Source organism: Moschus berezovskii, chromosome 24 (assembly GCF_049115385.1).
Source record: "Moschus berezovskii isolate FMDL1 chromosome 24, NW_MosBer_1.0, whole genome shotgun sequence".
Taxonomy (NCBI): domain Eukaryota; kingdom Metazoa; phylum Chordata; class Mammalia; order Artiodactyla; family Moschidae; genus Moschus; species Moschus berezovskii.
In genome coordinates, this window is record NC_142483.1 from 13,942,002 (window position 1) to 13,965,436 (window position 23,435).

General features: G+C 38.6%; 1 protein-coding gene across 1 annotated transcript in view; it reads left to right on the forward strand.

Moving 5' to 3' along the window:
• The window catches only part of CACNA2D3 (calcium voltage-gated channel auxiliary subunit alpha2delta 3), a 902,079-nt gene that overhangs the window by 293,080 nt on the left and 585,564 nt on the right, over positions 1 to 23,435 (forward strand). The window contains exon 4 of the mRNA XM_055414097.2: positions 6,121 to 6,180. Coding sequence (XP_055270072.2) covers positions 6,121 to 6,180 — 60 coding nt within the window. The remainder of the gene's footprint in view (positions 1 to 6,120; positions 6,181 to 23,435) is intronic.

A 23,435-nucleotide genomic window follows, 5' to 3' on the forward strand; every position in this document is an offset into this window, starting at 1 on the left:
ACTATATCCAGATTGGAGAAGAGAAGAGATTAACACCAGATGAAGTGAAAATGTAAATTTAAATATCTTACTTTTCCCCCCAACGTGACAGTTCTTAAACTGGTGGTTTCTGACTCTTCATACAAGGATGGAGTGTTTAGAACTAATCCTGGGACAAATCAGTCTCATTTTGTCCAGATTTCTGGACAGATCTTTTGATGAACTGATGGCATTTAATGAGAATAGAGATTTTTCATTTTTGTTTCTAGGATCAGTTGAGTTTGAAATCTGTGACTATAGAGAGAACCTGGGTTTCCTCTGTCCTTATCTCTTCAGGTGGTCACTATGTCAAGTTGACATGATCGTAACATGGTACTAGGAGAATAATCACCTACTGTACATACTGATTGGCACAGCATGTAACTTTTACTCCATCACACGCATTGGCGGTTCCTGAAACAAAAGCTGCTAACCCTTTGTGTAAGGAAAAGATGAACCATGCCACGCTGGGTGTGGTTGTGACAGTGATTGTTGCTTCTCTTTAATTGCTCCATTTAGCTGCTTTTCTGCAAGTTTAGCTCTTGTTGATTTGAAGGAAGAGTCACGTGATCTTTTTTCTGGTATTAAAGACAATTGAATAACTAGCGCTATGTTAACATGACCGCAGATTTTCCTCAGAATCCCTTCAGTTGAATTTAAGCATTATTTGAGAAAGAATTTTGTACTCATTTCAGAGAAAAAAGGCAATAAAAACCAAATATGAACATTAAGTGTCTTTGTAAAACACAAAGTGAAATCACTAGACATATTAAATAGTTTGAGATTTTCGTTAAAATTCCTGTATCCCATGATCGTGGAATTTACAAGCCAAAGCTTTTTATCTTTAACATGAGAAATAAAGATATCATTTTTCTTTTATTTTCATGTGTTTTTAGAAAAAAATCTATTGACTGACTTATTTATTTTTGGTTGCACTAGGGCTTCGTTGCTGCCCTCAGACTTTCTTCTGTTGAGGCGAGTGCCGGCTGCTTTCTGTTGCTGGTGCGTGGGCCTCTCGCTGCGGCGGCTTCTCTTGCTGCGGAGCACAGCTCTAGGTGCACCGGTGTCAGTAGCTGCGGCTCAGGGGCTCTAAAGGACAGGCTCAATAGTTGTGGTTCATGGGCTTAGTTGCTCCTCGGGATGTAGAATCTTCCTGGACCAGAGATCAAATCTCTGTTCTCTGCATTGGCAGGCAGATTCTTATTCACTGTACCCCAAGAGAAGTTCTACATATGGTTTTTATGTTTCTCTTTTAAGGCTTTTTGGGCATAATTGTCCCTGCTCCAATTTTAGGGATATTTATTAAAAAACTTTTTTCACTTGTGCACAGTTTGTTCACCTGAGAGAATCAGTAGGATTCCAGCAATAAGTTACTTTGGTTGTGGAATTGTATTTTCCATTACTCTCCCCACTTTTCACTGCGTATTTCTTTCCATCTTTTCTCCTTTTAAGCCAAAAAGATCTGGAACCAAAAAATGAAATACAAGTAGAACAAAAAATCATTTTCTTCTTCTGATCCAATTTTTACTTTGACTTGGTGTCCTATTTTCCCTCTTCTGGACCGTGACAGAGAATGTGACATCTCCAATGTCTTTAATGCTAGCCTTGATTTAAGTGTTTTCAGGGGAGGAGATGGGAGACTGTGCATTCTGTATTGTTGCATGATATATGTCGATTCATTGTAACAAGAAATAAGATGTGATTTTAAATGAAATGCCTTAATACCCCTGCTGTTCCCCTTGGCAGTTTTGCCTTCACCAGAGCTATAAATACTATCTATGGTCCACGACTTCTAGCATTTTATATATATAAAGATAACTTTTGTGTTTATTCCACTAAAAAGGAAGAGTTATTCAGAAATATTAAAAGTCAATGTAGTAGTATTAATTGATGAATTGCAAGTTTTTAGCTTGTAGGTGCTTTGTTTCAAGGCCAGGATGTATATTCTGCTATATTGTTATAATTTTTATTTAGTAAGGAAATGCTTGGTTATTAAGGGGGAAAGGGTACCTATGGACAAAACTGCTGCTTTCTCAAATCTCAATTTTTAATACCAGTCTTCAAAGCCATTTTTATTTCCAGTGTGTAGTTTTAATTAAAAAACACACAATTCTGTAGTCCCATCTACAAAGCCAAAAGAGGAATTCATACAAGAGAAAATTAACTTATTATTAAAAGAACACTGCCTTTCTAATAGATATGATTGAGTGACAGTTCTCTGGCTCAGTGGCAGTTCCTTATATAGTAACTAAAATATTAGCACCTTTAAATTGATTTTCCTTGCCTGCAAATAATAATCAAAATTATTTTAAAAACATACCAAATTTGACTTAGATGATAAGGATATTTGCTCAGAAGAGGACACTCTGGGCTATTATTTTCTGCTGGTAAGCATGAGTTGGAAGTTGAGTAGTTTTGATTTTGTTAATGATGATTCGGTTTATTTTTATTTTATTAACAATGGGAACACTGTCTCCAGGACTGCTCTGTCTTAGGTAAATTTATGGCACATGATTTCTTTCTTAAATAACATTTCTTATAATTAATTTATCTTTATACTAGTGTTTTGAGAAAGATTGACAATGTTTTGCTCTTTCCAAAAGGTGTTCTTGTTTCTTGTGGTGCTTTTTTGTCATTATCATGTGTATAGCAACTGGTCTATTCTTGTCGGTGCGGGAGAGGCCGAGGGTTCCCCTGAATTCTCTCATATGATGTAGGCCTGTCTCCTGTTGGCATCAGAGCGCAGACTGGGATAACTCCATTACAAGAAGGATATGTCCTTTCAAAGAGCCCTGTTCCAAAGTACTTCCATGCTTCACATGAGACAGTATTATGTATGGCTGCCAGTTAACTAACTTTTTCTGAATCATATCTCCTAAAGCACTGTAGTAAGCCTGATGGGAAAATATCTTTATGGAAACAAGAAATGTGTGAGATAAATTAAGTTAAAAAAAGGCATGCAGCAGATTTAACTTGAAAATGAACGTAACAGCCAGCCAGCAGGATTCAAATTCTCATGGACTCAACTGCTCCACACAAAGAACAGTGTTCTGGCTGGTGTCAGTGGTTTGTACAGTATTAAAGAATTGTTTCTAGTGTGTTCTCTTCTTGTGCCCTGTGGCTTGCACTGCAGTATTTGTAGTTGAAATACATTTCATGTTATGCCATACACAGATTTTTTTAAAAGATATTTTAATTAATTACTTTATTTTTGGTTGTAATGGGTCTTTGTTCCTTTGTGAATTTTTCTCTGGTTGCAGTGAGCAGAGGCTACTCTCTAGTTGCATTGCTCAGGCTTCTCATTGCAGTGGCTTCTGTTGCAGAGCACGGGCTCCAGGGCTTGCAGGCTTCAGTAGTTGCGACATGTGGGCTCAGTGGTTGCCGCTCCTGGCCTCTAAAGCTCAGGCTCAATAGCTGTGGCACATGGGCTTAGTTGCTACATTGTGGCATGTGGGATCTTCCCAGATCAGGTATCAAACCCATATCTCTTCCATTGGCAGGTGGATTATTTAGCACTGAGCCACCAGGGAAGCTCTATACACAAACTTGTTTATGGCATGTATGAGATATACATAAATATACATGTAAATAAAACATTATATGAAATGCATTTTATGCTATGTTGTTTCATGATAACTTCAAGTTGCCTGTTTCTTATTTGTTGGTCCTATACTGCTTTACTGTTTTTTGGGTTTCCAATTCTTCACTTTTTTCAATATTATCTGTCTCGTTCATTAAGAAATTTTATTTTGTTTTTATCTTTTGATCATTTGTCCATTTCATTGCAGTTTCTTTTCTGGGTTCTCAAAGTACTTAGACACCATGAGAAAACAACTTCTATGACTGTAAATACACAGTCAAAGTGAATGGCTTTTTTGATATGTAAGTGTTCAAAGATGTATAATATTTATTACACATACCTTATAACAGTTTGTAAATGATTTCATGGTACATGCATATACATTCTAAATCTGTTACAATGATTAGAAAAATAAGCTCACACAAACACAGATTTCTTAAATCACTATTAGTCATTTATCTTTCAGGGTCCACATTGATACATTTACAAATTGTATCAAGTCATCACAGGCTGTTAATAAGCTTCCTTGACCAGGATGTTTCCAAAAAGACCGTGGCCCATTGAAAGCTGGGGCCAGTGTGTCCAGGCTACATAGATAGTGTCTCTTCTTTTTTCTCTGTTTCTCATCATCTTTATTTTATGGCTCTTTCCTATAAAGTATTTTATATCTTACAGTGAAAAGACATCTGTATGTATATACACACACAGAGAATTTTAAAAAGATAAATGAGGTTGAGGAAACCTTAGAAGGTTGCTGACGCTCATTACAAGGGGATCTGGGATGAGTGCTGTTTGTAGTCAGTGGCTCTCAAACTATAGCAGCTTCTGAACCGTCCAGAGAGCCTGTTAAAACAAATTTATAGGATAATTTCCCTGTTGGTCCAGTGGCTAAGACTCTGTGCTTTCCAACGCATTGGGACCAGGTTCTATCCCTGATTGGTGAACTAAATTCCACATGCCCACATACTGGTGCAGCCAAATAAATAAAAATAATAGATATTAAAAAAAAAATAAAAAGCTTACTGAGCTCAGCCCCAGAGCTTCTGATTCTATAGGACTGGGATGGGACTTGAAAATGTGCGTTTCTAACAGGTTCTCAGGTGAAACTGATGCTGCTGGTGGGGGACTCCACTTTGAGAACCACTGATCTGGGATTGTCTTTTCATATGTTTGGGATGAGGAAACCATCCCAAGAATTAGAGAGGGGAAGGGCTTGCCCAGATTTCCCAATGGTAGGGGACTGTACCTTCCCTAGAATTGGCACTGGATCTTCTGGCTCTGGCCCTGTAATATTTTCCTGGGATCTGTTCTTTGACTGAGCAGAGAAGGAGAAGCTTCTTCCCAACTATCTGAAGAGAGTGTGGGAAACCAAACTGGTCACGCTTCCCAGTTTCCATTCTGTGTGCAGCAGTATCTCTGGCTGACCTGTCACTTTCTTTAAATGTCCTCTGGAGAGAAAGGGCTTTAGGGCTTCTACTGGTGCCCAACTTACCCAAATATATTTCAGCCTCTGTATTCCCATGTCCAGTTTAATAATAATTCATGGAACATTTATCTTTTGATTTGTGATCATTTAGAGATTAATCTAATGTCATAATTTTTGAAACATGGCCTGTTAAACTCAGTTCTATAGTATGTCAAAAAAGCAAGCTAAAGACAGCATAGGCTACAAGGATAACTGTGGGAAAAGTACAAATGGTTTAATTTTTACCTGGATCTGAAGTTTTTCTTTAAATTTAATAAAATTTCAATGAAATATTATTTCACTAAATGAATTTTCTGCAATATCCTGTAGCTTACATTTTCATGGTGAGAAATAACTTATTGTTGGTAACTTTAAATTAAAGAATAAACGATTGGCATTAAATGGAATTTTATAAAAATTATTTCATAACAATATGTATTGGCTGAATTTCATTGGCAAAGAAGAGTAACAATAGTTGTTTATTTATAGTTGCTAGTTATTGATTTAATTTTAGTGATTTTCTTATTGGGATACAGATTGTCAAGATGGCATTGATATACCATTAACTTCAAATAAACGTTACCTGATAATTATGCACCAGAGCTGGGTGCAGAAAGAGTTGACCTTAAATGATTGAAGGAATTAAAATAAATACTGTTTCCAAACCACTGGGGAAGAAAGCCCACTTAGAGTTGGACTCAGTTCAGTTCAATAAATCTTGACCGTGGGCTTTCTATGCTTAAGGAATATACTTTTCTAGGTAGGTTTTGGAGTCCATATCTGGCCTCAAGAGCCAGTGTCTTTGAATTTTTATGAAAGTAGATACAGAATATGTGTGCATTTATATACATATATAATTGGATGATAAAAGCAAAAACTAGATTTTGACACTGATGTTATTTTCAGTTTTGTGGGAGCATAGGCACCAAGTCACAGTTTGAATGCCATGGTATGATCTGTCATTTTGGGGCAATGGAGAAATGTCAGTGTTTTCACAATGTTGAAATGGGGTCCAGGTCACATTTCTGATTCTTTGTGTTGCTTTCTATCTTTCCAGCGTCTTGTGGAGGCTGCGGAAGAGGCACACCTGAAACATGAATTTGATGCTGACTTGCAGGTAACTGATTATAGTTGAGTTAAACTGCTTTTTGTGCTTGCTGCTAAAGGAGAAACACTAGGTATACTGGGAATACTAGGGTTCAGATGTTTGGGGAGAAGGCTTTTTAGAGTATGGTACAGAGTTGAAATAAATGTACCTATTTCTTAACAAGACAGGACAATGATCCTTAACCATTTTCCACTGTGTAAATTACAGGAGATAATGCATACTTACACGCATGTAACCAGGTTTCAGTGAACTCCTAATTCTAGGGGAGTTAATCAGTCAACTGACAGTAATCGCCAGAGCTTTTAATGATAAATTGATAAGATAGATGGCAGAATATATCCAAATCCCTCTTCCATGACTTCATTTTAAGTGACTAAAAGAACATATGGATCTAACCTTGAATTTACTGTTAATTATATTTAAAAATTACATCATTCCCAGACCTGGATTTGAACATCTGCTTAATAAGTTTCTTATAGTGAATCTCGTATCTAACATAGCACCCATGCATCTGGTTGGGAAGGATTTCGATGCTGCCATGTATATAGAAAACATAGTAAAAGGCAAGAAGTGAACTGAATAATACTTTGAGGTTCCTTTGGGTCCTTCCAGAAGGAAATTTTATCTGTATTGTCATTTTGAGTTTGTGACTTTTCCTCACTGCTGGCAAAACAGGAGTGAATCTTAACTCCTTAAGGCTGTGCTTTGCTAGAACATACGTACTTCTTTTAGTGCCATGTGGTCACAATTAGGAAATAGTGTTTATTTTGCCATGTTTTCATTCATATGGAAGAGATAAATCTTCAAGCACAGAAAAAGATGCTGATATCAAAGATAGCCTTTGACCATGTGTCTGTCCCTTGGGTGTCCCTCTTGTCATCACTTCCATCTATAATTTTTGCCTTGTGGAGAAAGAATGCCCACTCAAATGGAGGAATAGAGGCAAGTTTAATAATGAGAATATTTACAAATGCATGGTAAAAGAAACCAACAAACAATGGTGTTATATTCTTGGGGCAAGCCACACACCTGTCCTGAAGGAGCAAGGGGAGGGAGTGGTTTCTAGAACCCAGGGATGGTAGCTGTACGGAAAGGGTACTTGGTAGAGAAATGGTGAGGTGATAAGGGTGGAATTTGGGGGAAAGGATACCTCCAATAACTGTCTCTAGTTTTCTGATTTCCTGCTGTAATCAACCATTGACTGGACCTAACTGTTGGTATAGTTGATTTGGTTCAGAGTTTCTGAGACTTTCGGTGGAGAAGGTTGAAGAATGGGTCTGGAGAGGAAGCAGTCATTCTTAGTCATAACGCTGAATGTATGAAGCAAATAGAACCAAGAATGCAGTTAAGCATCAGAGGCTCCAGGAAGAGGTGGGAAAAGCCTTGGGGATTGTTGGTAACACCTGGAGAGGAATGGGGCGGACAGCCCTGCTCTTTGAGCGAAGTTACAAAGGGCAGAGTCAGCGGAAAATAGCAAGAAGCACCTTGTCTTTCTATAGCCTTACCTGCTTGGTGGCTCCAGGAAGAATCAGGGGGCATTTGTTGGTTACATTTGTCTGAAGTGTGCCTCCTCTTCAAGGATTTGAACTTCCTAGAGTGGACTGGAAGGGATTTAATGAAAGCATTAGGAAGCACCTTTGCAAATGTGACAGTTGTATGGACCTTTTCAGTGCCTTGCCAAGAAAACTCTCTTTCTCTCCTTGGGAGTTCCAGAAGTTTTTTCAGCAATATTCTGGTTGTAACTGACAGAAAGTCAACTCAAACCAACTTAATTTGACGAGAATCTGTGAGTCCAAGCTGATAATAAATAGAAAACAATCCACATGCTCAGTTGCTCAGGAGTGTCTGACTTTCTGTGGCCCCATGGATGGTAGCCCACCACGCTCCTCTGTCTGTGGGATTTACCAGGCAAGAATACTGGAGTGGGTTGCCATTTCCTTCTCCAGGGGATCTTTCCTACACAGGGATCAAACCTGCATCTCTTGTGTCTCCTGCTTTGGCAGGTGGATTCTTTACCAATAGCGCCACCTGGGAAGCTCAAATAAACAAACAGATGGATAAATAGACAAATACATAAATAACAGAGAAGGGAAAGCTCTTTTAGCTGTGGTCCCCAACCTTTTTGGCACCAGGGACTGGTTTAATAGAAGATCATTTTTCCACAAATGGGAAGTGGAAGGATGGTTTTGATATGATTTAAGTGCGTTGCATTTAGGGTTCATGCTTCTGTGAGAAGCTAATGGTGCTGCTGATCTGACAGGAGGAAGAGTTCAGGAGATAGTGTGAGCAATGGGGAGCATTATCAATACAGATGAAGCTTCACTTGCTTGTCTGTTGCTCACCTCTTGCTGTGCAGCCTGGTTCCTAACAGGCCATGGACCAGTACTGATCCCTGCTCATGCTCAGTCACTTAAATCATGTCTGACTCTTTGGGACCCCATAAACTATAGCCTGCCAGGCTCTTCTGTTCAAGACATTAACCTGGCAAAAATACTGGATTTGGTTGTCATTTCCTCCTCCAGGGGATCTTCCCAACCCAGGGACTGAACCTGCAACTCTTGCATTGGCAGGTGGATTTTTTTACCACAGGGCCACCTGGGAAATCCCTTATAGTACACTGTCAACTACTGAATACAGAAAAAATGATGGCATTATAAAATTATCTTAGTAATTGCTTCAGGCAAGAATCTTCAATGTATACTAAAATTGGCAGGTAAAAGTTTGATGAAGAACAGGACATTGATAATCTCAAAGTATCTGTCCAAAAGTTGCTTATTATTAATAATTACAAAGGGAAAATAACTTTATTATGGATAATCCTGGCAGACACCATCTTAAACAGGTAATCAAAGTTAATATCAATAACAGTACAAAGAGAAAAAGTGCCTTCAGATGTGATAGCCAGGAAAAATAAAATATTGCTTGTGTAGACTTCTTGTCTCAAATTGATAACCTGAATCTAACTATGATAAAATGTCATCAAAATTTTGATTGAGGAACATTCAGTTCAGTTCAGTTCAGTCGCTCAGTCGTGTCCGACTCTCCGCGACCCCATGAATCACAGCACGCCAGGCCTCCCTGTCCATCACCAACTCCCGGAGTACACTCAAGCTCATGTCCACAGAGTCGGTGATGCCATCTAGCCATCTCATTCTCCGTCGTCCCCTTCTCCTCCCGCCCCCAACCTTTCCCAGCATCAGAGTCTTTTCCAGTGAGTCAACTCGTCGCATGAGGTGGCCAAAGTATTGGAGTTTCAGCTTTAGCATCAGTCCCTCCAATGAACATCCAGGATTGATCTCCTTTAGAATGGACTGGTTGGATCTCCTTGCAGTATAAGGGACTCTCAAGAGTCTTCTCCATTAAAGGACAATAAAGATACATGACAACTGAATGCAAATACAAATGATCCTAAATAAGATCTGGAACCAGAAACAAAGATTTGAATATGGACTGTGCTTTAGACATTAATATTGTCTCAATTTTGAATTTCTTCATTTTGACCCCTGTATGGTGCTTATGCAAGAGAATGTCCTTGTTCTTGAGTTTTTCTGGGTCGAACATTTGGATTCATTGGTCCCAAAGGAAGAAGTAAGTTTGTAAGAGATTGAAAAAGATTATTGGAGCTCAGGACTCTTGGAAAATCAGGTGTTTATGACTCATTTAGGCAATTTTATTTTGAGATCAGTTGTCTTCAAAAACTAATTGGGTGAGTGAAGGAATAATTTAATTGACTTACAGGATTGTTTTTTCTTCAGTAGAGGAAAATGTTCTGTGGTTTAGTTTAACAAGTGCTCTCTCTTTTTTTTTTTTTTTCCTTTTGAAGCAGTTGTGATTTTCTAAGAGTTTTCTGACTTCCTCCCTGTGATTGAACCCTTACAATAAAATTCTGGGACAGCATACCGATTATTCCCTTGTCAAATGTGGTGATGGAAGCATGAATGCAGCATGAGCATCTCTCTCCACAAGTACAGAGACTGAGAGAATAGGTCTCTGGGTTCTTACAGCTTTGGTTCTCTTGGGAACAGTGATGATGGGCTCAGCTTTTCCTCTCCCATTGTCATCTGTTCTGTATAAGTACAAGACAAATATCAGAGGCTACACTGTGGTTTGAGCACAGAGTAGATGTTGAAATAATCTGTCAGTATTACAGAGTGTCATTCAGTGTCTGGACCATGACGGAATGTTCTCTGGGTCAGAGTAAATCACACGCGCTTTTGTGGAAAAGTGGAAGAGAGAAGCCTTTGAGAAAATAGATGTGCACCCAAGAATGTATGTCTGCTTAGATGAAGGTTTGGAAACGGTGAAACATTGATGCTGTTATGTGCAAGTCTGTTAACAGCTCGGGTGTTGGCCCCATTGCTTTTCCTGGAATAGCAGGTCTGTCTGTGTACGGGCTCTGAGTTTATTGCTATGACGGTTCATTAGAGCTGATCAATTGTTAATCTGGGTTCCACTGACCTCTCTCCAACCCCTGCCAGTAGATTGTTTTTATCAAAGAAATTTCAGACTACCATCTGCTTACCATGAAATAATGCTGAGGAGGTTCCCGTGCTGTTAGCTAACTAAGGAGGAGCAGAAGGAGCTGGGAGTCTGTTTTCCTACAGAAGAAAAAAAAAAAAGTGTTTTTCTGAAATTTCCTAAACTGTGCAGCTTCAGGTTCTATGTTAGTCCCTGCTCCCCCGCCCCGTTTCCAAAATGAAAAAGAAAGGCTGGGTCTGCCTCTCATTCAGTTCAGGTTGGAGTCTTTGTGTCTTTGCGCCGTCTTGAGCTTTAATGGTGAATAATTTGTTTTCTATTTGTAGAATTATCATTTTGTAATTTTATTTGTCATTTAAATTTCCTCTTATAGTTTCTGCAGAGGTTTGACCCTTTCCTTATGGACTTACAGCTTTGACATTGGTAATCCCTTATGTGGGTCCTTAAATGTGGCACTGAATTGCTAGTTCTTCACAAAAATTATGTTGGGCAACAGGCAAAATACAGCCTTGAAAGGACGGCATATGTGAGTGACCCACAGTGCAGCGTCCTTCACACAAACCAGAGCTGCATGGGTTCACTAGCTGGAAAACTTTCTTATGGACACTAGTTTTGGTTTAGCCCTTGAGCTTGTTCTACTATCTGGTGTCCTAGGGGTTCCAGACTGGCTTCTTGGTTTTGTTCTTTGTTGTCTGATATTGCGATTAGGACACTTTTCAGTTAGAATTGATCCAAAAGGAGGCCTTGTTAAAATTCATCTTCCCTATTTTTAATTGCATACTTTGAATTAACATAGGTTTTTAATGTAAAGCTTGTATGAGATCGAAAGTTAAAGCAGTTTAATAACTTAATTAATCACATATGATAATTTTAGCATTTCATTCTCATTATTTTGATGGCAAAACCTAACTCAGGACAAGGGTGGGGTGGTGAGGAATGGCCACTTGCCCTGATTATTCTAGTTATTAATGAATTTCTGGCAAGCTAGGTCTGCACGTGTAGTATAATTCAGAGAGAAGCCTTCTCCTCTTACTTACTCTTTCTTTTTGGATTTTTCCACCAGCAGCAAAGAAGAAAAAAGTCCTTTTGACAGTTTACTAAAAACTTACTTATCTTTGAACTGCAAACATATTTTCTTTGAAAGCTGTCTTAAGTAAGTGCCAGTTGCACAGAGCTGTTGCACAGTGGGGAAAAAAAATTGTGGTTTTGAATTGTGTATCCTGTGGAAACCTTTTGATTACAATTTTTCTATTATAATTTTTCTTTATTGTTTTGTAAGTAGTATGGAAAAAAAAAACCAAAAACGACCTGTTGCCATTCAGAAGGATAACAAAGTGTGAGTGGAAAGGACCGGGGAGGTGCCTTCCTGGTCACTGCCGAGCTGCTGTCGCCTGTTTTGCACACACAGTGTCCTGATTTCAGAGCAGGGTGAGGGGTGTGGATTGGAAATGTGTAGAGACCACTAATGGGATTTCTTGGGGTGGGGATGGCTTGTGATATTTGCTAGAGCATCTTCTTCCACCTCATTACCAGTGCCTGTTGCATTGGGAGGTTGTGTTGAAGGAGACCCCAGGGAGTAGAGAGGGTGGCTCCAGAGGCCCAGAGTTCCCTTTAGAACTTCTAACTTTAGCCACCTTTCTCGGAAGGGTTAGAAAGGGCATCCAGCAAAAGGCAGACCAGAGTAGTGTTTCCCTGCTGGCAAGTAAGGCTTTGCCCTGGGGAAAAACCATATGCTGTGAAGGAGAGCAAAGGACAGGTTTAGCAGAAGTACTTCCTGAGTGGAGGAAATGACTGTCCTCACGGGGTTTCTCACGTATTTCTGTCAAGACCCAATCTGTCTTTGTTTTCTTGGACAGAATGAGGTGTTCAGCTCCTTTCTGAGGAACAGGGCGGAACACAGAAGACCCAGACCCCAAAATAGGAAATAGAATTGGAATTAGAAGCTTTTGTAAAGATAACTCATCAACTTTTGTGCCCTAAATAAGAGAGATAAGGTTCATTTCACATCTAGAGGAGAAATAGATGAAAAGAGAAGGACATTTATAAGCAGCTTTTTTTCTAATCTAATTTATCAGAGCATGCTTTTCTTTTTTCTTTTTCTTTTTCTTAGCTTGGCTAAGGGTCATGGTCTTCTGCATTTTAAGATCTTACATTAGATGTTTCTTAGTTAGAACTTGCCACATGTCATTTATTCACAAGTTTCTGAGGAGTCATTAAGTGTGAGCATTTAAAAGTCAAAGTCGACTTTATTTCTCTGTTGTTACACACACTGTCTTTTTTTGTGTATTTGGCTAGAACGTTGTAACTTTTACAGAGAGTACTTCGGTCTAAGGGGTGAAAAAGTAAGTTCTGATAGTTCTGGTCCAACTGGACCATTTACATACTCAAAGACCTGACTGCTCATCCAAAAAAGACAAAGTGTAATATCTAGAAGATTTCTAAGATGTGCCAGGATTCATTCAACAAATAGTTATTAGTGATGTCCTATGGATCAGGTACTAGGTTATAGTTTGGCCACAAGCTAGACAGATGTTGTCTTTGTTCTCAGAGAACTTGCAATCTAATAAGAGTGACAGATGTTAAAGTCATGACAACAGAAATAATTTTCAAATTTTGATCGTGATGAATGACATGAAACAGAAGTACAGGGTATTATCACAGCTCAGGACAAGGAGACCTTGCCTAGTCTGGGAGCTCAAGGGACCTTGCTAGAAATCCCTGAAGATTAAGTCTTTTTTTAGCAGAAGTTTTACAGCTGTAGATTCACGTTCAGTTGTAAGAAGTAACGTAGTATGATAATAATATGCCGTGTACCCTTTACCCAGTTACCTCGAAAGATAGCACTTTGCAAAACTGTAATACATAGTCACAACCAGTATACTGACACTGACACCATCAAGACGCAGTACATCCTTATCACAACCGAGCTCTCTCGTGTGTCCTTTGTAGCCACACCCACTTCCTTTCAAATCCAAGGCCACATGCTGTTTGATTCCATTTATATGAAATGTTCAGAATATTCACAGCTGTAGAGATAGAAAGGAGAGTAGTGGTTACCAGGACTGGAAAATAAAGAAATGGGGAGTGCCTGCTAGTGGGTATAGAGGAAGTATTGATGGCGTGGCTGTTCTAGATTCACCTCCTCCACAGCTAGACGAAACCTCTCCACAGAGAGTAACAATGTTCCAGCCTGGGGAACAAAAACCATAGCACAGTGTATCTATGTGTGTGTGTGTGTAACGACAGAGAAGCTCTAATACCTGTGTTTTTCCATAAGTGTAAAATTACAGTCATTTTGTCTGCTTTCTATGTAATATAGTCTTTGTCACCTCTGAACTCTGATGATACTTTATTGTTGCCTCTTCAATGGTGCTTATCACTGCCTATCCTGTTAGTCTTTTTATTCATATGTTTACATATATTCTTACTCTTGAAAAAGCAAGAGAGTTCTAGAAAAACATCTGCTGCTTTATTGATTATGCCAAAGCCTTTGATTGTGTGGATCAAAACAAACTGTGGGAGATTCTTAAAGAGATGGGAAAACCAGACCACCTTACCTGCTGCCTGAGAAATCTGTATGTAGGTCAAGAAGCAATAGTTAGAACTGGATGTGGAACAACGGACTGGTTCCAAATAGGAAAAGGAGTACGTCAAGGCTGTATATTGTCACCCTGCTTATTTAACTTATATGCAGAGTATATCATCCAAAATGCTGGGCTGGATGAAGCCCAAGCTGGAATCAAGATTGCCAGGAGAAATATCAATAACCTGAGATACGCAGATGACACCACCCTTATAGAAAAAAGTGAAGAATTAAAGAGCCTCTTGATAAAAGTGAAAGAGGAGAGTGAAAAAGCTGGCTTAAAACTCAACATTCAGAAAACTAAGATCATGGCACCGGTCCCATCACTTCATGGCAAATAGATGGGGAAACAGTGGAAACAGTGAGAGACTTTATTTTTTGGCGGGGGCAGGGGGGCTCCAAAATCACTCCAGATGGTGACTGCAGCCATGAAATTAAAAGACGCTTACTCCTTGGAAGAAAAGCTATGACCAACCTAGACAGCATACTAAAACGCAGAGACATTACTTTGCTGACAAAGGTCCATTCCATCTAGTCAAAGCTATGGTTTTTCTAGTAGTCATATATGGATGTGAGAGTTGGACTATAAAGAAAGCTGAGCGCTGATGCTTTTGAACTGTGGTGTTGGAGAAGACTCTTGAGAGTCCCTTGGACTGCGAGGAGATCCAACCAGTCCATCCTAAAGGAAATCAGTCCTGAATATTCATTGAAAGGACTGGTGCTGAAGCTGAAACTCCAATACTTTGGCCACTTGCTTCAAAGAACTGACTCAATGGAAAAGACCTTGATCCTGGGAAAGATTGAAGACAGGAAGAGAAGGGGATGACAGAGGATGAGATGGTTGGATGGCATCACTGACTCAATGGACACGAGTTTGAGCAAGCTCTGGGAGATGATGATGGATAGGGAGGCCTCGCGTGCTGCAGTCCATGGGGTCACAAAGAGTCGGGCATGACTGACCAACTGAACAGAACTGAACTTAAATTTGTTGCTTAATTTAAATTTATTCAGAATTCAGCACCTGTTAGGCCCTGTTCTAGGTTGTGGGACTTCCATAAACTGAGATGTTACCCTCATCCTCCAAGAAAGTTCTAATCTCCCTTTTAAAATGTTTTGTTAGTTGTGACTTGTAAGGATTACAATAGTTATCTTTAACTTAAGTGCATAGTTTATCTTGAGAGTTACTTTACTATGCAAAGTATCACTCTTACTGATAAGAATACCATATGTCTACTTACCACAATTCTTTGTGTAATCATATATTTTACTGTTACATGTGTTATAAACACCATAGGATTTTTTAAATTTTGTTTTAGTTTTCCTTTAAACAGCTGTCTTCTTCTTTTTAAAAAAATTTTTTTAAGCAAATGTCTTCTAAAAAATTAAATAAGAAATAAGGTAGTATATGCCTACACATTTACCATTTCTAGCACTCTTTATTCTTTCATAAAGATTTCTGTTACCATTTCCCTTCAGCCTAAAGAAATTCATTCTGTTTTTCTTTTCTTTTTGCATTGAATGTTTGGTAGCAGAGACTTCTCTCAGCTTTTGTTTATTTAAAAATATCTGTATTTCACTCTCATTCTTGAAGGATAATTTTGCTGGATACAGAACTTTTACTTGACAGTTTATTTTTTCTTTTCCCACTTTGAAGATATAATCCTATTCTCTTCTGATCTTTAATGTTTCTGATGAAATGTCAGCCATCATTTTTATCTTTTTTCCTCTGGATACAGTGAGTCATTTTTCTCTGCTGCTTTGAAGATTTTTTCTCCTTACCTTTGATTTTCAGTGTGTTATATAGTATGATAGGCTCAGGATGTAACTAGATGTGATTTTCTCTATATTAATTCTGCTTGGAGCTTGCTGAGATTTTTTTAACAATCAGTTCTTCAAAATTTTACCTGCCCAGTTCTCTTTAGAAAAGGCAGAGGATCCAGAGATCTGGATTGAGAAAAGGCAGAGGAACCAGAGATCAAATTGCCAACATTTGTTGGGTCAGAGAGAAAGCAAGGGAATTTTTAAAAAAAATCTGCTACTGCTTCATTGACTATGCTAAAGCCGTTAGCTACATGGATCACAACAAACTGGAAAATTCTTGGAGATGGGAATGCTAGATCATCTTACCTGTCTCCTGAGAAACCTGTATGCAATTCAAAAGGCAACACTTAGAACCTTACATGGGACAACTGACTGGTTCAGAACTGGGGAAGGCATACATCAAGGCTGTTTATTGTCACCCTGCTTATTTAACTTACATGCAGAGTCCATCATGCAAAATGCTGGGCTGGATGAATCACAAGGTGGAATCAAGATTGCTGAGAGAAATATCAATGACATCAGATATGCAGATGATACCACTCTAACAGAAGAAAGTAAAGAGGAACTAAAGAGCCTCTTGACAGTGAAAGAGGAGAGTGAAAAAACTGGCTTCAAAGCTCAACCTTCAGAAAACTAAGTTCATGGCATCCAGTCCCATCACTTCATGGCAAATAGAAGAGAAACAGTGGAAGCAGTGGCAAACTATTTTCTTGGGCTCCAGAATCACTGCAGACAGTGACTGCATCCATGAAATTAAAAGATACTTGCTCCTTGGAAGGATAACTATGATAAACCTAGACAGCATGTTAAAAAGCAGAGGCATCATTTTGCTGACAGAGGTCTGTATAGTCAGAGCTGCGGTTTTTCCAGTAGTCATGACATATGTGAGCTGTGTTGTGCTTAGTGGCTCAGTGGTGTCTGACTCTTTGTGACCCCATGGACTGTAGCCTGCCAGGCCTCTCTGTCCATGGGGATTCTCCAGGCAAGAATACTGGATTGGGTTGCCATTCCCTCGTTCAGGGAGTCTTCCCAACCCAGGGATCAAACCCAGGTCTCCTGCATTGCAGGCAGATTATTTACTGTCTGAGCCACCAGGGAAGCCCAGTGGATGTGAGAGATGAACCATAAAGAAGGCTGAGCACTGAAGAATTGATGCCTTCAAATTGCAGTGCTGCAAAAGACTCTAGAGAATTTCTTGGACAGCAAGGAGATCCAACCAGTCCGTCCTAAAGGAAATCAACTCTGAATATTCATTTGAAGGACTGATCCTAATGCTGAAGCTCCGGTACTTGGGCCACCTGATATGAAGAGCCAACTCATTGGAAAAGACTCTAATGCTGGGAAAGATTGAAGGCAGAAGGAAAAGAGGCGACAGAGGATGAGATGGTTAGATAGCATCAATGACTTAATGAACAGGAATCTGAGCAAACTCTGGGAGATAGTGAAGGACAGGGAAGTCTGGCTTGCTGCAGTCCATGGGCTCGCAAAGGGTCAGACACAGTTTAGTGACTGAACAGGAACAGCAGCATTCTCTTCACATTTTTCTGGAAAATTTCTTTTACATTTTTTAAGTCACATCTATATTTTATTCCTTATTATCATCCTACATGTTACTGTGGCTCTTGGTTTGTTTCCAATGTATTTTTCTATTAATTGATCTCCGAGTTTACTAGCTCCTTTTCTTCTGTAGTTTCCAATCTACTGTTAAACTCACCCAGGGAATGTTTCATTTCATATATTGTACTTTTAGCTCTAAAAGTATCACTGAATTTTTTTACAATTGAATTATAGGTAATTTACAATGTTGTATTAGTTTCTGGTGTAGAGCAAAGAGATATATATATTGTATATACATATAAATTCTTTTTCATATTCTTTTCCATTATAGGTTTTAAGTTTCCTGTGCTACACAGTAGGACAGGAATTTTTGTTAATTTTGTTAATTTTTGTTAACAGGATTTATTGTTAATTAAATCTTTTAAAATAGTTTTCATTTCCTGCTGAATTCCCTATCTATGTACCCATTATGTTCATGATTTCTCAAATATTGCCTGTAGTAGCTGTTTTCAGATTCATTCTCTGCTAATTCCAACATCTAGGTCATTTCTGTTTCTGTTAAGTGCTATTTTCCTTTTGAACTCTTGTTTTTGCTTCTTCACATGTTTGAGTTTTGTTGTGGGGCTTCCCAGGTAGCACAGTGGTAAAGAATCCGCCTGTCACTGCAGGAAATTTAAGAGACACGGTTTTGATCCCTGGATTGGCAAGATACCCTGGAATAGGAAATGGCAACCCACTCCAGTATTCTTGCCTGGAGAATTCCTTGGACAGAGGAGCCTAGTGGGCTATAGTCCATGGGGTCCAAAAGAGTCTGACATGACTGAGCACACACACACAATTTTTATGGTAGTTTGAGCATTGCTATTATGTCTTTGAATGATTTTTATAAATTTCCTCAGTATAGCTTAGTATAGTTCCATCTGTATAGTAGATGTGCTAAAAATATCAAGTGTATTGAATCCCGTTAAGTTGGAACTAGGAAACCGTTATTAAAGAGATGAAGAGAAGAGAATGATAAACTATACATAATAGAGAATCCTCCAGTGGTTTGATCTTTTGCATTCTAACAACATAAATAGTGAGTACAATATAGACTTCTTTGTTCCAAAAATAACACAAGGCCATCTTCTAGCTAAAAGAAAGAGAAACATGCATTTTTGTTATAGAATCTCAGACTACAAACATTATTTCACAAAAGATTATGATTTCTACAGCTTAATTATATTAGTACCATCCCCTGTTCTCAGCCCAGAAAAAGATTTTAATATTAACAAATTTAAAGACAAAAAGTGCCATTTTATGGCAGTGGTAAATGATTTAGCTTTGTTTGAACAGTCACTGTATTTCATAGTTCAGAGGGGAAAAATCACATTATTTTCTCTTCCCAGAGTTGTCATTTATCTGTCTGTGCAACATTTTCACATTAGTGACCCTTTTTTTTCCTTTACTACTTACGTGTTTAGGAGCCCTGGGTCTTTAATTTTTATCAATAAAGAATAATCTTGTAAAACTCCTATGTGTTTTCTTCTTTGTCTAATCTTTCTTGCTACACCAGTCTTTTGTCTATCATGATTATGTATAGCTAATTTTTAGGTAATAGTGGCTAGACAAATCTGACAGTTTGCTTTAGAAAGCCATTTTTTTTCTTTCAAAGTCATTGGTTCTTTTATGATTCTTTTTAATCTTGAAATTTCATAATTGGTTTTCTCAAAACTGGAAATATTTATTTAAAATAAATATTTTTAAGAAGCATTTGTTTTAAATGTATTTTAAACATAGTAAAACTCTAAGGCTTCCCTTGTGGCTCAGTAGTAAAGAATCTGCCTACCAATGCAAGAGATGCGGTTTCCATCTCTGGGTGGGGAAGATCCCCTAGAGAAAGAAATGGCAACCCACTCCAGTATTCTTGCCTGGAATAATCCCATGGACAGAGAAGCCTGGTGGGCTACAGTCCATGGGGTTGCAAGAGAGTCAGATACAACTTAGCAACTTAGCAACTCAGCAACAGCAAAAGCACTACCAATTCAAACTTGTTAAACAGTCCAATTAAACAAATACTTTTAAAGTTTAGTCTTGTTGTTTCCACACACATAGTGTGATTGTCATCTTTCAGGTATCAGCCAGTTTGGAAAGGGGACATTATGGGATATCCAGGGCCCTCTTGGCATATCTACGGTTACATTAGATAAACACTTTGTGGTTCTGTTAATCATGATATCAGAGTTCCCGCAGTACATTTCCAGAAAATTTAGTGTGTTTCATTAAGACGGCTGACTGTGGAGGTCACTGGCAGATCTCAGAAGTTACCTTGGGATCTTTCTCCAGCTAATTCTTTGGAAACCCTTAGGAATGCTCTTATGTTGCTGATTTTTCACCAGGGGTCTATGGTCTAGGAATTTGCCAGTTGCTATTGAATTTTTAAGGTAAAACTTGAATCTGGTGACAATGCAGAAACTCAGCAGAAAATTTCATTTAATCTCATTTAAGCTGGGAAAGATTGAGGGCAGGAGGAGAAGGGGACGACAGAGGATGAGATGATGATGGCATCACCAACTCAATGGACTTGGGTTTGGGTGAACTCCGGGAGTTGGTGATGGACAGCCTGGCGTGCTGCGATTCATGGGGTCACGAAGACTCAGACACAACTGAAAGCTTAAAGTAGAGATGAATTAATTCTCACCTTTTCCACTTTCAGTTTAGTTTATGATGTAGACCTTCATAACATAAATAACTCCAAATTCATGCCTTTGGTGTAGTAAACCTAATTCTTCAAGTTAAAAAAAAAATTGTGACCAGTATTTTTAGGATAGTTCTCTTTGTTGGTTAATTAATACTAATAGAATATAGGTTCAGTGATGAGAGTAGTAGGTGCAATTATTAAAAATGTATTAGGTGTATAGGCACTGACTTAAAATGCTTCCCTGGCATTATTTCATTTAATTCTTCTCCCCAAAATCCTATGAGATAGATAACTTTACTGTCTCCATTTTTCCCTAAGGACAAACTAAGATTGAGAGACCAAATGAGGGGCCCAAGGTTATTTGACAGTGGGTGGACGAGGACAAGCCAAAATTCATACCCAAGACTGGCTCCAAAGACCAATCAGTTAATATTGCCTTGTGGAATCACAAATTTTAACACTGACTTTCAGTTGCACTGGACAGAATCTTAAAGAGAAATTTAGGATGCAAATTATCATGGGTTATTTAAAAGGTCTATAAAAAAAAAGATCTATAAAATATAACAAAAACAAATTCTAGAATGGTAAGTTTTGACCCATAAGCCTAAGTAATAAAAAAAAAAACCTCTTAATGTGATATAATGATTTAGTAAAAGTGATTAAGTACCACTTTACAGACATTATTAGAAATGAACATAAGGGAGACACCCCTCATTTGGCAATTGGGTCTATTCTCTACATGGTAACATTGTGACTTTTTAAAATACAAGTTACTTATTGCTTACACTTACACTTTGCTTATACTAAGAACAAAGTCTGGATGACCCCACATACCTTACAGAGTACCACAAAATTTTCTCAAGATTACTGGAAATAGAACTGCCGGGCTTCCCTGGTGGCTCAGAGGTTAAAGCGTCTGCCCCCAATGCGGGAGACCCGGGTTCGATCCCTGGGTCGGGAAGATCCCCTGGAGAAGGAAATGGTCACCCACTCCAGTATTCTTGCCTGGAGAATCCCATGGACGGAGAAGCCTGGTAGGCTACAGTCCACGGTGGGTCGCATAGAGTCGGACACGACTGAGCGACGGAACGGAACGGAACGGAACGGATGATCCGGCAATCGCACTCCTGGGCATACACACCGAGGAAACCAGAATTGAAAGAGACACATGTACTCCAATGTTCATTGCAGCACTGTTTATAATAGCCAGGACATGGAAGCAACCTAAATGTCCATCTGCAGACGAATGTATAAGAAAGCTTTGGAACATATACACAATGGAGTATTACTCAGCCATTAAAAAGAATGCATTTGAACCAGTTCTAATGAGGTGGATGAAACTAGAGCCTATTATACAGAGTGAAGTAAGCCAGAAAGAAAAACACCAATACAACAGACTAACGTATATATATGGAATTTAGAAAGATGCAAATGATAACCCTGTATATGAGACAGCAAAAGAGACACAGATGTATAAAACAGTCTTTGGGACGCTGTGGGAGAGGGTGAGGGTGGGATGGTTTGGGAGAATGGCATTGAAACATGTATATTATCATATGTGAAACAAATTGCCAGTTCAGGGTCGATGCATGTTACAGGATGCTTGGGGCTGGTATATGGGGATGATCCAGAGGGAGGATAAGGGGAGGAGGGAGGTGGGAGGGGGGTTAGGGAGGGGGAACTCATGTACACCCGGGGCGGATTCATGTCAATGTATGGCAAAACCAACCAATATAATATTGTAAAATAATTAGCCTCCAATAAAAATAAAAAAATAAAAATAATATAAAAAAAAATCACAGGTGGCATAAGCCTAAAAAAAAAAGATTACAGGTGAATTACCAGCTACTTTCCTTTCCTTTGTGTCTGCTAGTTTCCTGGCTTAATCGTTCTGTTTTTTAAGCTCCCCAATAGGATTTGTTTACTTTCTGTCTTCTGCAGCAAAACATAAGCCTCCTAAGAGCAGGCATCTGACATCTAGTGATATGTCCACAAATATTTGTTAGAACTAATTTAAATTCATAATGGTGATACAGTCACTAAATCCACAGCTGACCAGATTCATTAGGAATTCATGAAGTTGTCATCTGTTTATTTCAATTAGAAAAGTTAATTCTTTCTTAAAATAAATATTTATGGTTTGACCAGAAGTGATTCAATTTTTTGCTGTAATATTCAAACATTTTTTATGTTAATAGCAGTTTTTATTGAAACAGTTGGCTTTTGCTGTTACTTACAATAAATTCATGAATTGGCTAACTTTCTTCATCCAAATGAGATTTTTCTGCTGTTTAATATGCAGTTACAAATTTATTAGTATACTAATTATAAAGAAGATAATTGATTAATCATATTTAATAAATATTATTGTATTTTTGTTAGTTTATTAAACAGATATGTTCTTATAGAGAAAACATATTTAAAATTGAAAAGAGAGAAATTAGAAGGGAAACAGGCTCTTCCTCAGTTGTCTCTCTTGGGTAGGTCCCCATCCACCTTCCCAGCTCCCATTATCAAAGACACGTTATGTCTGTGGCAGGAGTAGCCTCTTATAATACAAGTAGGAATTCAGAAGAGACATAATCAGCCTTTAAGAATGAATATTTGACAGCAAATGTGGTTGTGACTTGAAGTCATATGTGAGTCTTTGTGTTTACCAAAACTCAAACTTCTAACATTATCATCTCCTTAGAATACCTTTAAAGCCATAAAGTCAGTCCCTTACTGAAAATCCTCAATCTTACATTTCACTTGTTGATTGCAAAATAAAACAACAACAAAATAAATAATCAGTCTTCAAAATAAGACAGCTTTTCTCATGGTGCTGTGCTTGGTCACTCAGTCGTGTCCGACTCTTTGCGACCCAGTAGACTGCAGCCCGCCAGGCCCCTCTGTCCATGGGGATTCTCCAGGCAAGAATACTGGAGTGAGTTGCCATGCCCTTTTCCAGGGGATCTTCCCAAACCAGGGGTCGAACTCTGGTCTCCCCATTGCAGGTGGATTCTTTACTGTCCGAGCCACCAGGCGTTAATAGAGGGGAAAAAAGTAACTTTTTCTCCTTGGAGTGTTGATTAATAGCTAGGGGCCTTGAAGTTTAACTAATCAACTATGTGACCATGAGAAAGTCTAGTTTCCTTTCATACTGAA